General features: G+C 37.1%; 1 protein-coding gene across 3 annotated transcripts in view; it reads right to left on the bottom strand.

The window, feature by feature from the left end:
• The window catches only part of LOC131070465 (condensin complex subunit 2), a 57,470-nt gene that overhangs the window by 30,019 nt on the left and 9,163 nt on the right, over positions 1 to 18,288 (bottom strand). For 2 of the 3 annotated variants that reach the window (XM_058006029.2, XM_058006027.2), the window contains exons 4-11: positions 11,429 to 11,496; positions 11,280 to 11,343; positions 10,941 to 11,147; positions 10,522 to 10,841; positions 10,249 to 10,399; positions 9,889 to 10,145; positions 9,782 to 9,812; positions 9,488 to 9,630 (exon numbers count right to left, since the gene is read on the bottom strand). In XM_058006029.2, coding sequence (XP_057862012.2) covers positions 9,488 to 9,630; positions 9,782 to 9,812; positions 9,889 to 10,145; positions 10,249 to 10,399; positions 10,522 to 10,841; positions 10,941 to 11,147; positions 11,280 to 11,343; positions 11,429 to 11,496 — 1,241 coding nt within the window. The remainder of the gene's footprint in view (positions 1 to 9,487; positions 9,631 to 9,781; positions 9,813 to 9,888; positions 10,146 to 10,248; positions 10,400 to 10,521; positions 10,842 to 10,940; positions 11,148 to 11,279; positions 11,344 to 11,428; positions 11,497 to 18,288) is intronic. The other variant, XM_058006028.2, reaches the window with a different exon arrangement.

The following is an 18,288-nucleotide window of genomic DNA, read 5'->3' as shown; positions in this document are numbered from 1 at the left end:
TAACTCTCCTTTTTTACAAAATGAAATGCCTGGGCTTATATAGTGCCCACAATACAATTTGATGGCTTAGATCAATTCAAGATCAATGGCCAAGATTTTACAATGAAAACCCTAATTAGGGTTTGTTACAACCATTACATAACATTTAATGCTTGACCAATGATAAAATTGTATTGCTTGGACACATGTCCCTTTTAGAAAAATCGACCAATGGATAGCTGGGGTAGGTACATCGGAGTTTGTGCCACCTTCCATGAGTTAAGTACATTGAATCTGGACATGCTGAGATGGACTTCACTGATTGGAGAAATGATGACTAGGATGCCACCTCATTTGACACTTGGAACTTGGTAGATATTCAACTTGATGTTGTTGAGAAGCTTGCTTTAATTAATTCATCTGGAACTATTTTGCTTCTTCAACGAGCCCTTGTTCTAACTCCTTGCGTCCTTGATGTGCAGGAAGATGATGTACCTCGCCTTGGAACGCTGGATTGAAAGAGGTCGCCCATGTCCTGGCTAAGACCGTCCCGGCGAAGACCGTCCTGGCGAAGACCGTCCTGGATCCGGCTTGATTTTCCTTGAAGAGACCTCCATTTGATGCCTACACAACATTTCAAAATTAGTACCATGATTTTGCAATACATAACATAAATTAGAGAGCAATTTTAGGAAACTTAATGATAAGTCCTTTATTAATCATTTCCTAAAAAAGACTGAGCTAAGGAAAAACAAAATTTCAAAATCTAAGCTATGACGATTAACAATCAAAATCAAAACAATAAATCCATATCGCCAAACCTCACTAGAGAGCTAACTCTAGAATGCAAAATGAGTAATTTGCCTAGGCAAAAATCAAAATTCGATAGTCTTGATGTGATCTTCAAAAGACCGTTCCTCTTATCAACTTCGCCACCCTTCAAGTCTTGGACGTGATCTCCTCTTAAAGTTAGCAATTTCGCCATCTTTGATATGTCTTTGACGTCCTAGGCAACTTCGCTCAAATAGAAACTTCAAGTTCGCCTCTCCTTTGGATAGTAGTTTCGCACCACCTTTGATTGAATTCGCTCCTCTTCTTGAATGATAATTTCGCCCTTCCTTTGTATGAAATTCGCTCCTCTTTTGCCTTCTCCAAGTTGCATATGAGAGATGATAAATGATGATGTGAAAATGAAATAAACACCTTCCTTTATAGGCGCTCACCTTCATATTGACCTTAGGCCGACTTTTTGCAAAATATAGCAATTAAAACGATTTTTAAATAAATAATAAAGGCCGAGCTTGACAAAATAAACCCAAGCGCTCCCTTTTGATTTTTATTAAATTAATAATTAATTATTAAATGCCTTTATTTTTAATTAATAAATTTCGATTTTTTACAAAGGCAAAAAATAATTAATAAATACATACCATGCGCTATTTAAATGCTTTTAATTAAATATCGATTTTTTTCTAGCATTTAAATAAATTTAAAAAATGTTTGTTTAGCGCCCAAAAATGAAAAAGTGGGAAGATACGTACCTCATCGCCCTGGTCCCTGACTGAGGGACAGGAGCGATTTTGCTCTTGTGGGCCTCATTTCACTTCATCACCTTCGAAAATTATATTCAACGGATTCGCAATGCCTCCTTTCATTCATTCATGCCTTGAGATCGGTTGAAATTTGGCGAGAAAATCATCTACAACAAAAATCGCTCTGGTCCCTTCCTGAGGGACAGGAGCGAACTTAAGCATTTTGGTCCTTTGTTGACGTTTGATAATCTTCAATTTGTCTTCAACGGGTTCGATTGACCTCCTTTCTTGCCTTCGAACATAAAATTTGCTTGATCTTTGTTCAGGACGTACCTTATGAAGAATTTCGCTCTGGTCCTTCAGTGAGGGACAAGAGCGAATTTGACCCTCTAGGCAAAACTTCATCATTTCATTGTTTTTTGATCAAGTCTGGATGTTCTATCATGCTCATTTCGTCCTTCACCATGCCTTTGATGTCTCGATTCGTCCAAACAAGGTCAGGAATGGCTCAACTAAGCATTTTCGCTCTGGTCCCTTGGTGAGGGACACGAGCGATTCGCCTTGGTTCCTTGGAGAGGGACACGAGCGCATTTCGCTCTGGACCCTTGGAGAAGGACACGAGCGAAATTTGACTTTTCGCACTCTCAATCAGGACAATTTTAATGGAATATAACATTTAAGTATAAGTGACATTTCCTTCTATGTTTCTTCTTTCTTATACTTTAAGTTATATTCCATATATACTTTCAGGATGTTTGAGAGTGGTTTCAGACCTCCAGGAGTTATATTGCAAAATCTAGTTTTTGGAGGTTTTTTCAGTTTCCAGACTTAGTCAAATTCAGGATCAGGGCATTCCAGACTTAGCCAAATTTCAGGATCAGGACCTCACTCAAGTCGGACTTGCTACCCTGTTGATCTCCCCGACAGCACTTCAAGTTATATTCATTTGATAAAATGTACCTCTTTGGACCTTCTCACATCGTCAAGACGTTAAAATCTTGCAAGGACAAAGCAAAATTGGATTTGTAGCTCCGGTCCTTCACTGAGGGACAGGAGCGATTTAGGCAATTAGCACTGTTATGGACGTCCCAAAAATCTTCAATTTATATTCAACGCATTTATCTCATGTTTTTCCTTGTTTTTGAACGTAAACTTGCCTTGACCTTTGTCTGGATTTTGCAAAATGAAGGAAATCGCTCTGGTCCCTGGGAGAGGGACGAGAGCTACAAGGTACCTCGCCCTGGTCCCTTGGAGAGGGACAGGAGCGATATGGTCAATATAGGTCATTCTCCTTCGTTTTTGCATATCAAATTATATTCATTTGGCAAAGTATCTTCCTTCGGACGTCCTCAAATCATTAAACTTTCAAAATCTTGCAAGGACAAGACGAAATTTGAATTGTAGCTCCGGTCCTTCACTGAGGGACAGGAGCGATTTTCCTCCTGGAGGCATTTCTGTGCTCATGAAAATCTTCAATTTATATTCAATGGAAAGATCTCGCCGTTCTCCATCACTTCAAACGTAAAATTTGTCTGGACTCTGCAAGAATGATGAGATATTTGAGATTGAGCTCCTGTCCTTCACTGAGGGACAGGAGCGATTTTGCTCCTACAGGCCAAAATATCATGATTTTACACATTTTATCACTTCACAAGGCGAAAACAAATCATTTGAAATGCCTAGGATCAAAATTCAAAAAAGTCAAAATTTGGTCAAAAATATTCAATTGGACAAAAATTCACATTTCATCTTCAACACTTAGACAAATTTAAGCTCTGCATCAACATTCCAATTGAAAATTAGACCATTCTGGCGAATTCATTTCATTCAAAATTTGCATTCTAGAAAAGGAAACTCAAAAGCCCTCAAAAACGACTGGATTTTGGTCCGAAAAGACGGTAATTAGAACCCTAAGGCTTGACCCTAAATCCAGACAACTAACAAACTAACAAAACCCTAGAAAAAGCAAAGCGAAAACGAACAAAATGAGCAAAAAAAACATGGGTCCCCATTTGCAATGGGGCGATGTGTGAAAACGTCACAACAGTACCTTGGAGAGGATCCAGAGCGAATTTTTAAGCATGTACCTTGGAGAGGGTCCAGAGCGAATTTTGGAGTCATGTACCTTGCTCCAAGTTTAGAGTGAATTTCATCAAAACAACGGCAAATTCACAAAGGAAGAAAGGAACTCATCAAGGAGATAGCAAAATTTGCTCAAAACCAAGGGGTGATCTCCCCTAAGACTGCACCTATTGGACCTGCAAATCATACAAAATAAAAGATTATGTCAAATTAAGAGATTATATAACCTATACATCAAGTGTATTTGATACTTGCTTGTTTGTTTTGTAGGAGATGAGGAAAGAAATAAGATCACACAAGATGCATTCATTTGCACAAAGACATGATCCACAACGTCAATGACATGAAGGGAGTCAGAAGAGAAGGAATTCCAAAGGAGAGAGACAATGCTAACATCAGAAGTTCATCAATACTTCAAAACTAAGATTTATACCTTGCACTTCCATGATCAAGACATTCAAGAAGACAGTTAGAAGATCATCGTCATCATCACGGAAGCTGGACAATGTTGAAGTATCAAGAAATATTCCTTCATGATGATCTATCCAGTCTACAAAGGTGCAAGTTAAAGGTGGCGTCCTAGTCATCATCTCAGACACTATTCTTCCAGTCAAAAAGGTCCACATCAGCATGCCTAGATGCAATACACCTAGTTCATACATGGATGCACAAACTCTGATGTACCTACCCTTGATATCTATTGGTCCACGTTCATTGAATGTAATTTTCTCCTTGGCTAAGGAGAGTTTGTTGTAATAAACCCTAATTAGGGTTTCATTGTAAAATCTTGGCCATTGATGGAGAATCAATCCTAGCCATTCATTGTAAATGAGCTCTCTATATAAAGCTCAAACTCTTCATTTGTAAAGGTTAATAGCGAATAGTTAGCAATAGGAGAGAATAAAATAGCAATTAGAATATAAGTTAGATTAGGAGGAGAAGGCAGAAATTGTTGCCTAAGTTGTAAATGAACTCCATTTTCATTGAAGTTATGGTGAAGAGTATCGTTTCTTTACAACGTGCATGGTTTCTTGTTGGATCTTCATGTTAGATGATAAATAAATTAGATTGAATGGAGGAATTTGTTGAATGTATTCATGAGGAATCCGCCTAGTCCATACCACTAGCCTCTTATTGATTGTAAGTGTGCCTTGCATGGTCAACTGGAGTGATATGAGTTTAACTTAGAATCGTCATACATCCATTGCTTATGCATTAACTTGAATGGTGATCAATGTTGATGGTAATGGTTTGAACATCTTTGAAAAATCCTTAGAAGATTCCGCTGAGCTTGTGTCAAATTGTTCAATTTGATGGTGTGACCTTGCTCGGTAGGATTCCACCTAATCATTCGTCCATCTTCTTACATTCTAGGCCTTGGAATAGATTCTCTCAACCCTTCATCTTTTGCCTTTTTTTCAATTCAAGTTAGTCTAGGACAAAGCAACACCATATTGAAATATCAGATGATCAAGTTCTAGCAAATCGAGCATTCGAGCATTCTAATGTAAGTCCCCTTGTGATACCAACAATCACATCAACCAACAAAGCTTATCCACACGTAGTGACCGTACATTCATGAACCTTGGAGTCTTCTCGAATGATCCTTAAGCTAATCTTCAGCACCCGAGAGATTTTGTTCAAGAGAGGATAAGATACTTAAGGTATTTTATTTTGTGTTCACATGTGCCTAAAAAACACATCAACAAGGAGATAGATGACTTAAAGGAAGAACTAAAAGATAATAAACCAAAACATAAGAAAGAAAGAAAAAGTAATAATAAATAATATAGATACACACAAACACCTACTAACACACAAATGAATACAAATAAGAACACAATAAAAAGAATAAAAGAAAAGAAAAGAACTTAATAAAATCAAGAGAAAGCAAAACCAGAGAAAGATAAAAAGAAAGAACATAAATAAACACAAGACATGAATGAAAAACAAAACATGGAAAAAAGATAGAAAGAAAAAAGAAAAAGAAAAAACCTAAATAAAAACACAAAGAAACAATTAAATAATATAAAACATTTATACACAAACAAACACACAAACACACACACACACACACACACACACATGTATATATATACATACATAAAGAACAAGAGAAGACAAAAAATAAAGAACACACCAATAGCAACCTAGAAAACAAAAAAGAGGAGGAAAGTACAAAACTAAAAGAGACTAAAAGTCATTTACAAAAACCCCCAACAAAGAAACAAGGAAAAACACCAACTAGATAATATAAAGTAGAACTTAAATAAATAAAAAATAACTTAAAAATAAAGAAATTAATAAAACAAAGAAAATAAAGAGAGAAAGAAAAAAGAAGAGGAAGAGGGGGGAGAGCAAAAAAGGTTACACTAAGAGGGGTAAGGGGTGGTCAAGAAAGGTTGCCACAAAACACTTAAGCCATATCCTTCATCTCGATTGAGGTTAGTGGGATGGTTATTTAGTTCAATGGCTTCCTTTAGCTTTCTCTTGAAGTAGTTGTCCTCTTTGCACAAGACTTTCGTACATTCTTAACAAATATGGTGCCTAGTTGAACAAGAATTGTCTGCAAGGGCCATAATGACACACTCATGCCTAATGTCAACAACATGCTCCTTGATTCTAGTGCCAAAAGAGTGTCCCATTTCACCTATATAAGGAATACCACATGAGCAAATCACCTTGCAAACTCCAAATTCTAAAAGAATGTCCCTAGAGTCTTTGAGAGGGGGAAGACAACTCTTAACCAAGGAGAAGGGCTTGAAGGCACAACGAACATCTTTCTTGGAGAGGATTTTGGAGATTTTTTTAGAGATCCCCGCAATATAAGGAAGAGAGATGCAAGGGATGTCAGAAGGGAGGGAAGGAATGGCCTTGGATTGAGAACAAGATTTGGCTTGGTTGAGGGCTCTGGAGATTTGCCTACTAGCATACCCATTCAGTCTAAAGATATGGCAAAGATGGGCCAACTCTTGGTTTATGTTTTCTTCATCACAAATACGGTAAGCTCTCAAAACCAAGGTTTTAAGGATCCCCACTTTTTGACAAGGATGGTGATGCGATAAGGAGTGAAGGTAGAAGTCAGTTTGGGTGACTTTGCAGAAAACATGACAACCCAAGGAGCCATTAGATTTTTTGATGACCGAAACATTAAGGAACAGAAGTTGGTTATCAGATTCCAATTCCTTGGTGAAGGAAATGCAAGGGGTTATGCTATTGAGGTGGGCGTGGAATTCCTCCAATTTATCAAGGCCATGGGGCCAACACACATTGGTGTCGTCCACATACTACTTGCACCATTTTCGTTTGAGGGGGTAGGAGGAAAGGGCAATGTCTTCAAAATACTCCATGTAAAGATTGGCTTTGACAAGAGAAAGAGGGGAGCCCATAGCCACACCATCAACCTATTCATAGATGATGTTTTGAAAAGAGAAAAACGTAGATCTTAACCATAACTCCACCAAGGTAGCAATCTCGGTATTAACCTTGCGTCTAACAATATCTATAGCATCAAGAATGGGAACCTTGGTGAAAGGGGAGATAATGTCAAAGCTCACTAAGAGGTCATTGTTATCTAACTTCATGTCCTTGATAAACTCAACGAAATGGACGGAATCCTTGATGGAGTTAGACTTCCCTATGAGGGGGGCGATAATTTTGGAAAGGAAAGATGCTAATTTGTAGGTGGGAGAGCCAATGGTGTCAACAATGGGTCTCAGACACTAGCAACTATAAAATCTTATCTCGTAATCCTTGTTCCAAAATTTTAAAAAATGTCAAGTATGTTGCCGCTTCCTCCTCCTTTGATGATGCAACCAAGAAGCATCTTGTTCCCTCTAAGGAAGTGACCCGTCACATTTACAGAGCCTAAAATTCACAAAGCGGGGACATATACTTGTTTTATATTATATAATTGTTTCTTTGTGTTTCTATTTAGGTTATTTCTTTTTCTTTTTTCTTTCTATCTTTCTTCCATGTTTTGTTTTTCATTCATGTCTCATGTAGTGTTCTTGTGTTTGTTTATGTTCTTTCTTTTTATCTTTCTCCAGTTTTGCTTTCTCTTGATTTTATTAAGTTCTTTTCTTTTCTTTATTCATTGTATTGTGTTCTTATTTGTATTCATCTGTATGCGAGTGGGTGTTTGTGTGTATTTATATTATTTATTATTACATTTTCTTTCTTCTTGTGTTTTGGTTTATTATCTTTTAGTTCATCCTTTAGGTCATCTATCTCCTCTTGTCCTAGCCTTGTACTTCGTGCACCTTCTACCTTCACCCTTCACCTTTCTTTCTTTTTATTCTGCTCAGGTCTGCAACCAACTCATTTTTATCTCCTTATGCTCTCTATCATCCTGATGATGGATCACGGAGTGTGGTCCGAAACGTCGATGATCAAAAAAATATACACAAAATTTAATCCAGAAGCTGCAACTACAAATATGAACAATATTATTACCAAAGCTTTGTTTTAAGTAATTGGCAAAAAAATGAGATAAAGGTGAATTCCTACCATTCCAATGAGTCACTTGCTCAAAAAGATAGAACCAGAAAATAAGAGATACAATGAAGCAAAATGATAAAAGTGAGCATACAGAAATAGAAGACTCACGTGAAGACAAATGTCTGAAACTGGAAGCCAATGTCACTATACTCTCCCAGTCCAGTGGTCAAGCTTGATAAGATGGAGAAGTGTATGTAGGCTCTAATTGGAAAACAAAAGGTCTTTTATGACACTCTTAAGAACATGAGGAGACAAGACAAAAGCAGCCTGAAGGAATCAATCACTGACCCATCTCAACAAGCCTTCAAAGTGGTAAACAAATTGATGATGGGGTCATAACAATGCAAGATAGATGCACAGTAAAAAACACAATTGGCTTGCACAATTTGAGGATTCTTTAGCCTTCTTCAAGTAAATGACAAACAACATATCCTAAGAGAAAAGATATTGAAGGGACATTTTCAAACTCTCATGATCAACATGGATAGAAAATGAATCCACAAGGATAATCCTTCACTTCAAGTCAGCAAGGCAATGGAAAGATTAAAAATCCTCCGCCATTATTTGCAAGTATAAAAATTCTTAAAAACAATGTGGCATATGTAACGCAAATGGGCACATAAAGGACTATTCTACTAAATGCATATATAGGAAAAAGTTAGAAGGGGTGCATACAAGCAAGTACTCACCAAGAACACTGTTATGAAAGCAAGCAGGTTGCTGTTTACGAACACAAAGTAATAACAATAAAGCAAACCCAAAAATAACAAAGTGGATATCTAAACAGAAAAAGATTATAAAATATTATATGGTGATGGTAAAATCTGAGAACAGTGAAATTATATCAGAAAGAGGAACGATTACAATCATACTGTTTCCTTCCACTTGAAATTTTATTTCTCCCCAATCTAAATCTTCACCAACCTCTATTGCTGGAACCTGCAAACCCTTCTGTATTTCGGAAATTTTAATTCAAAAAATTGAAAGCACTATAGAACATAAGATGCCATTTCAACTAAGCAAAAGCATAGCAAACAAGAATGTACCAAAAATCAATGTGTTCAAAAACTGCATGAACAATAATAAAATATTGAACAACAAAAGTTGAGATTTGAAAAACATATGATTCTTAAACCTGTCATGCCACAATCTTAAAATGAAGAAAAAATACATAAAGTGGTTGTACCCATACCATTCCACTCAGATTTTTGTCCTCATTTCTGACTACAAACCAACCTATATAGATTAGATATCCACATTCTTTGATGTTTCATCCATATTCCTCTAATGTTTTTAGTATGCAAAGGCTTTCACATATTAACATGCACAGCAAGAAAGCACTTGACAGAAAATACATAAAATTTTGTATAGCAAAGTTCGTGGTGATGCCAAACCTTGCGAGGCTGAACAACCATGTTCACATTTGAATCTTCAAGATCACTATCAACGAGTGCATCATCCCAGTTAGAATCAAAACCATCTTGGTTGCCCCATGTAACTGATGGTTCAAAACAGTTCGTAGGCTCAAGCAAATCATCTGAAACAAATTGAATAAAACATTTCAAGTGTGCTAAGAATGTAAACTTACAAAATTAGATTACAGATAACAAACCTCAATATTTCCATTAAAAGAAATAAATAGATCTGTTGTTAAGTCCAGACACAAAGACAAATGTGAAAGAGATTACCATTGACTTTTCTTCCTTTTTTCCCGATACACTGTATACAAGTAGAAGCCAAAATTAGGTTATTGCATGGAAAAATTAGAAATCAAAATTTGAGGAGATGTGTTTACCATAACACACGGCATTAAGAAGAGCTTTACAAACTCCTCTGGCTGGTAATGACAATCTTCTGGCAGAGTAGACCTATTAGAGGCACTATTCTGGGGCAATAGTAACGACCGCTGTGTTTTAGGGGGTGCAAAGAAATTATTATTTTCAGTTTCAGAACAATTCAAAAAGTCAATGGAAAATGGCTCCTTTTTCTTCTTCTTTAATTTATTGTCTTTTTCTGAAAGTGCACTCTGAGCATCCGATCTCTGTTGCACATCTGCAGAGCATGCCTTCTTGTCAGCCAACAAGTCATTTTTAAGGAAAAAAGTAAATTTTAAGACAGCTACCATAGGAACATTAAAAAGGCTTGATGAATCCACCTTTAATTCGCCGAAACTTCCAGTGCTCAGGACCAGCCCAAGCATTTGATTTGGATAATACCCCCATCCCTAAGAACAAATAGTCAAGTGTATGTTCACTCATTGAATCCTTATCATCTTCTAATATAAATTCACCGTAACCAAATCTTGCCTGAAAATAAAACACATTGCAGTGAGAGGTTGAAATGTACTGAAAATAATGCATATCCATTTATTTACAGAGATAAAAAGAAATGGCATATCAAATTTGTGGACTATGAGAAATATTATGACCTCATTGTCAGTTTTTTCTTGAGCAAAAGAACCATGAGAGCCTGGGCTCATGTTATTCAAATTATCCTCTACAACACCAACATTGTCACTGCATTCAAAATCCTGTGGATCTACATCAAAAGCATCATCCATTACATCTTCTCCGTTAAATATTTCTTGCATATCAAGAGAAGCATGGATGGTATCATCATTATTTTCCATGAATGCAACAGCTTCTACAGAATTCCAATAAGGATCTTCAAGCAATATAAGAATTTCTTTAAGAATTGGTGAGATCTCCATTTTAGCTTGCATGCTCAACACCATCTGGTCAACACTATCTGTTTCATGTAATAATATTTTCTGTCATTTTATTGCTCAGTTGAAAGAATAGAATGAAAATAAAAGGCCTCTCCAAGAGGCTATTGAGAAGGCAATACCTTTGATGAAACGCATATCAACTGTCTCATGAATGTCATTATTTTGTGTTACACTGGACTTCATGTTTTTCCCAGGAATGTCCAGAGAATCAAATACTATACGGCAATCGTTGTAAACACTAAGAGTATTCAAAAGAAGACCCTTGGCCCCCCCTTCATCAAATTGTGCAGATGTTTGATGATACAAAGGATCTACTGTAAAAGCCACTGAAAATATTGGAAGCAAGTGCAAATTCAGCAGTCAATATGAAGAGTCTTCCAAATACAAACTTCAAAACTTTAGAATTACAAGGAAAAATACTTGATAGAAGCATCCAAGCCTAAAAGCTGAAAGGTTACCATCAAATTTTTTCATATTAAGTGCATCAAAAGAAGATTCCAAAGTGGTAGAGGGATCTGAACTCTGCACAATAAATGTTGAAGAAATCAAGTCAAGTACAGTAATTTTTGTCCCTACAGAACTTGTGAGTATCGATTGTTTTGCAGACCTTTGCAGACTCCTTTGTATCACCTTCCTGCTGGTCTGAAACCTCAGTTTCTCCCTCTCCATCACCTTCTGCAAAGTCATTGATGTTCATTAAGTTTGTATGTAATGATATCACTATGATGCAAATCCTCATATTTATATTATAAATTCTGGATCAGTTTTCACAATAACTTCATAGACAATATTGACATGGGACTAAAGGAGGATAAAGTTTCTTTATTGCATCTATATTTTTAAGTTAAAACCCTTGAAATCATCTTCAATGTATCTTATAGACTATTATGGATACTCCAACCCGTTCAGTTATCTGTTTAGCAGGTTGGACTGACAGGCTACCTTAGTCGACAAGCCTATTTGAGCCAGTTCTATCATGATGCACAAGGAAATTTGTTCTTCATATTAGCTACAATCATTGTCAATAAGTTCAAATGATTAAAATAGCAACAGAAAATAAAATTGTCTTTCCTGTCTGTAATGAATATTGCTACAGTAATTATTTTAGTATCACAACTACCTAAAAAGCACATGACAACCACAAAAATCTAAGTTACCATATCATCAAATCATTGATAAGAAAAACATGGTCAAATATGGAAGGAGACGAAAACAGACCATTGCTACAGTAAATAATTGTGTATCACAATAACCCTAAAAGCAAATGGCAACCTCAAGAATCTTTAGATGCCATATCGTCAAAGGATTGGCGAGAGAAAAATATGTTCAAACATGGAAGGAGAGAAATAAAGAGAGAACATGTGAAAGATTTTGTCAAACTATATATACCACAGCAATGACTAACAATTCGACAAGAGAGGAGAATAGAGGATTTTGATTTCTCTCTCATCTGAAATTCAAAGAGAGTAGTGATTAATTCAATGAAGGACCTAAAACAAGTTGTCAACGTATCATTTGCTTTCTCTCCATGGGTATCATGTTGAATTGCCTATTTTAGAAGGCTGGCATCAACTAACGGATATCTCAAATGCATCTCTACCTAAAACATGCCAAGAGATATCAGCTTCAAAGTGACTCAAGAGTGATCACTCAATATATTTTAGATCGATATATTTAAGATGTCTATGCTAATTTATTAGATTTCTAAGTTTTGAGGCATTTATAAATGCACACATACATAGATATATATAATGTATGTATTGATGTGTGTATTATAACATATACATACATACATACGTGCAATTATGTATTCCCAAGATTGAGATAGAAGGAAATTTGTTGGTAGTGATTCAAGCCATTAACAAAGGCAAGAGTCCAAATTGGAAACTAAATAGGTATTAAAAAAAAGTGATGGCTCTAAAATCTAGTTTTCAGGAGATCAACTTTGATAATTGCACAAGGTAGTTGAACACAACAGCAGATCACTTAGCAAATGTGGGTGTGGACCAAGAGTCATTTTTGGCAATTTATAGTCATATATTGGACTCTTAGAAAGACTTAGAGCAGCATCTAAGACACCATCCTCTTGAAGTTGAGTTTTCAATGTGAGATTATTTATCTAAGGTGTACATTTTTGAAAGGTTTTTTTGCATCCATGCATGTCGGTGGTTATTGTCGTTGTATCTTGGAATTGACGCATTGGACAGATGAGAGGTGAAAGGGCATCAATTGTGAGATTAGGCACCATAAACCATTGTGGAAGTATTGAGGTCACATATGTAGGACATCTTAACGTGGTGACTGCTGATTGTGAATATGCTTGACTTGTGAAGCTTTGGTGTTTTGCTCTATCTAGCTTGTTTTTATGCAAAGAGGTGGTACAAAAAGTGGGCTAGGATGGCAGGTATCAATTGAACCAGCAAGAGCAAAGAAAAGAAGTGTCATGACTCCCAACAAATCTTTGCTTGCATCTCTCAAGAAAGTTTCAGGTTTTGGAGGAGGTTATTTGGTGAAAGAGGTTTGGAGTTTGGAAATAAGCCAAAAAGCAACAATTAGGGGAGATTTGTAGCTAATCTTGGGCTAGTGGTGGCAGTTGCAAACTACTTATGGTTGTTACAGTTGTTTTTTCCAAACTACTTTGAACATATGAAACAAGTGAAGGATATGGAAGTGGTAGGAGCGGCGAAGAGAGAGTAGCACAAAGCTACATAGAAGGAGAAGACTCTATGTCCTCCCCAACGTATCATGAGGGCAAGTAGGATATTGTTGCCTTGAAGAAGGAAAATACTTTTTGCAGGGCATATTGTTGTGAGATGGATAAGGTGGGCATACAATTGTTCTATAGTGGTTCCATCCATAGGATGCAACATTGTCAAGAGCTTAGCGATGACATCAAATTCACAACTGCATCATGTTTGACTTACTATTGACAAGTCCATGGTGGTCCAAGACATGTAGTAGGCATCATAGAGGAATTATTCAAGCCTATTGCAAATATGCTTGCAAGCAAAAAAAAAACTAGGGGATGGTGTAGGGTTTTAGACCTGATGTGTTAAATGTTTTTTGTTAAGGACAGGCTTATATGTGGTTGTTTCTATTAGCTGCATAGTTCCCTTTTGCTCTAGGAACTATGAAGCACAGGGATGTTTCCCCCATTTTTTGCAAATTCCCAGACGGGGGGGGCAACAAGGGAATGTCCCCTTGACGTCCTAACGTCCCCAAAACACCTAGGGGGCGAGGACACCTGCTTCCAGGGAGGGAAACGTGTCCCCAATTATCCTTGGTTATATTCAAAAAATTCTTATTTCTGTCATGTCCCCATCTTTGACCCAGAAAGATAACAAACAATGAACAATTAGGGAATCTGCTTAATATGTATGCTTAATAAATGAAGCCTAATAATATTCTTATGCAGAATTGTCATGCCCCATCAAACTGAAGATCAGAGGCCTTGTAACCTGTTTGGTTGAAAGGTTCTTTTTTAATTGAAAATCAATAATAAATTCTGTATTTTTTCTGAGACAGCATCTGGGACTCACCAGGTTGCTTCAGCTTGTAAGAAATTGTTCACCAATGAAATATTTAATGAAAACCTTAAAACTAATTCCATTTCTCCTTAGGTGATACAATTATAAGACCAAATCTTCAGCAGACAACCCACAGAGGATGCCAGATAAGTGTCAGATTTGGTTCCCTTAAATTTGCAAGGTACAATATGATGTTACTTCAGAAGACATAGGGGCTGCATGACCGATGATGAGGTGGCAATAAGATTAATAACAAGCACCAATAATTAATAATAGAATTGATATAAGACTAACAAATAAACATCAATGTCGATTCCCCCTAAATATGCAACTGGTCAAACAGCTATTAAGCTAAATATTCAAACATCGCCAATACTAGTCAAAACGCATCAGAGGAAGCGATTGGTTAGTGAACCGATTGTTTAATAAGTGCGATTGGCATATATTTTGAAGGGATACAATTTAATTAATAAATCAATTTGCCAGTTTTAGGAATTGGCATGTCTCTTGGACATTCAAGGGATGCGGCCGTTGGGTATTGTAAGATATATAATAGATATAATTTGCAGATCTCAGCGGAGAAGGTGGGATATATGGCAGATATGAAAAGCGGATTAAGGAAAGTAGATTGGGAATTAATTAAAATATATTATTTCAGAAGTATATATGAATGTGATAAATAGATTATAACAGTTTCAAAAAGTGCTATTAAGAACTTCATTCTGAAGAGAAGTATGTGGCAGACTTATAGTCATTTTGTAGCTTTGGAGATCAATTGAAAGGTGAGAACTATAGCATAAGTTGTTGAGAATCTATTTTATTATGACTCTAATCTGAAGGCTCAGTTGAGCAGCAGCAATTTATAACATTGAGACATATATCTCAAGTATACAGATCAGAGGAAGTTATTAAGATAAGTCCTATCCTTGAACTATTCTTAATATTTTAAGTTAAATATCATAATTAAATGTCTTCAGTTTGGGTAAATTTGGTATTACAGTTCTCACCTTAGGTTGGAATTGTTGTTTCAGGATTAAATTGAGGAAATTCCCAAATGGGGACATTACAATTTCAAAAAGAAAAGAAAGGGGAGGCACTCTGCAACCAAGACGTGCTCTGCAGACGTGCGGTGTTGAAGGGGTTCGAACCAGGCTGTGGGGGAGGCAATATGGCCTCCTCCATGAGGATAAGCCCTAAAGTTACTTTGCTAATTCTCTACATTTAATTTGTTTGCCTTCTTGTGGCTTGTTTTCCATCCAAATTTCCGTGCGAAGAGTTAATGAGCCTCGATGGTTGGTTCTTTGGCCAACGAGGCATTTAATGTTGAGGGCTCACCCTCTTTTCTTAACGCGGTCACTACAAATAAGGAAAAATCATTTAAAGCGGTCTTGGTCAAGTCTTTGCTTTCGGTTCCCTACGAGGCTAAATTCAAGATTTTGGGCTCTTCTTTAACGGAAGGTAATGGCGACGGAGGAGGAGGAGGTGAGTATTCTACCCTTCCCCTGACTACTTTATCCATTGTTCCTAATGATGTTATTGTTAAAGCTATAGCTAATGAGAAGGCTAGATTAAGGGATGTTAAAGTATTCTTAGTGGGCGTGGATACTTCTAAATGCTTGGCTCACAAATTTTTAGATGAATGGTTTAAAAACATTTGGGTGGAGAAATTAGGGTTTCATTTTTCGTTTTGCAAAATGATTCAAAAGGGTTTCTTTGTTATTATTTTCAAGGATGCCAAATCTCAGACGGCAATTGTCCAGAAGCAATTCTAGTCCATAGGGAATTGTACATTTAGGGCTCTTAATTGGTCTCTTGCTTTATCTTGCCCTAGATGGGTAGTTGTTAAAAGTTTGCCTCCGGTTTTATGGAATTTCATTCCGCAACTGCTTGAACCCATTGGGAGACTTATTAGGGTTGATAATTCACAATCGCACGTTCCCCATTTGGATGCACAGGTTCTAATCTCAGTTAATCCAGGCTGAGATATACCCAAATTCATCGAAATTAATATTGATAATTGTCCTACGAATTGCTTGATCGAAACCCTAGGTGGTATCAATGCTTGTTTCTTATGCAAGCGCGAAGGGTATATTCGAGAGAATTGCCCTATTTTAACTACATGCAAACCCCTTGATACTTCCAAAAAGGTTGTTAATCCTCACTCTATAAAAAACAATAGAGATACTACGCATTTGGCTTCTTCGAATGCCAAAGTTTCCCAAGCCCCCTTGATGTAGAAAATCAATTCTCTCAACAAGGCTATTAAAGATGTGGTTTCAGCCCCGACGATGGAACTCCCGATGTTAAATCCCTCTGCCAATTTTGGGACCTTTATTGTTGATGCCCCACCGCACTCGGCTATTGCTACAACTCTTGCTCAAATTGATGACTCTCATACTGGTGCTTCTGAGCAATTTGCGATACCCAAGTCACATAAGAATAGGAGGAAGAATGCCTAGCAATTGGCTCTTGACAAGATTAAAGCTACTATGGCCTCTATAAAAGACATGAGTATTACCATTTAAGAGACCCCTGTTAATTGTGCTACGTCTATTCCTATGGATGATGACTCTTGTGCCACCCCGCCTGAGACTAGGTTGGTTGATGCTGATAGAAATTCAATTGTCAAGTCTATCGTTAAGGATTTTGAAGAAAAAGAGTGCTAGCAAAAACATGATTGGGTTAGAAGGTAAGATTTCCCCCCCTAAGAGTTCAAACCCCCTGTAGCTTTCTAATAACTTTGATATTCTCTCAGAATTTCATTCTGAGAGCAATAAACTTGATGAGGCTATCAAGGATCTGCCTCACCAAGCGGAGAATCAGTCTTCTCTAACCCCTCAGATCGTTTCTAGCCCTACCGTTGGATTTAAAACTCTCTATGGTTTACCAAACAGTGATAGTGCTTTCTTTGACATTATTACTGCCAATCCTTCTACTAAAGTCTCAGTCCCTAATAGGGCTCATAGCCTTGCCCTTGTGCCTTATGATGATAAAAAGATGAGCATTAGTGAGGATGTCCTAGATGCTCAAGATTTAGAGTCAGATTTGGATGCACGGTCGTTTTCTAGCGATTCGATCACTAATGGGGAGCAATCTATAGAACAAGACAATTTTGTGGAGTCTAATCCAAATAATGTTGAAATTCTTGTGCCTGCTGGTAATGGCAGATTCACCAAGGCTAGGAGGAAGAGAGGAAGGCCTAAAGGCAAACAATCCCCCCTTCCCAAGAAAGATGATGCTAGAAAGGAACCGCCTAAGTGTTTTAGCAACTTTATGGCTGCCAAGAACCCCAAAATCTAATCGTTGCTCATGAAGTTAAAGTGCGTCTCTTGGAATATTCAGGGGCTTGAATCCCCTAACAAGAAATGTGTGGTTAAAAGGTTTCTTAACCAACATAGGAATACTGACATAGTGATGTTTCAAGAAGTAAAAGCGGTTAAGTTTACCTTAGAGGTTAACCCGAAATTCATTTGGAAGGATGTCATACAAATCTCCACCAAAAATGATAGAGGGAAGGGTGGTGTTGTTCTATTGATTAACAGGAAATGGAGAGATTTAATTATGGGCAGTGGTACCTCACCATGTAATAGGGCTGTTTGGGCAATTATTAATATGCATAACACTAGAGTTGGGATATGTTCAATCTATGCTCCTAATGACTATAAAGAGAGAACCGAGTTGTCGCAGTGGATATGCTCTCTCCCAGACATCCCATGGATTCTTGGAGGGGACTTTAACATGATTGAACATCCTGAAGATAAGTTGGGAGGCATTAATATGGAATGGAAGGGTGGGGAGAAATTGCAGTGGGAAGGATGAAAAACAAGATGAGACTCTTTGACCCACTAGAAGGCTTGAAAAAAGCGTATGAGGGTATATGGTTCACTTGGTGTAACTTCTAGCAAGGCCATAAAAGGATTTATTGTAGACTAGATAGATT

This window comes from Cryptomeria japonica, chromosome 3 (genome assembly GCF_030272615.1).
Source record: "Cryptomeria japonica chromosome 3, Sugi_1.0, whole genome shotgun sequence".
Classification (NCBI taxonomy): domain Eukaryota; kingdom Viridiplantae; phylum Streptophyta; class Pinopsida; order Cupressales; family Cupressaceae; genus Cryptomeria; species Cryptomeria japonica.
Note: the sequence above shows the minus strand (reverse complement) of the source record. Positions and strands in the feature narration are given on the sequence as shown.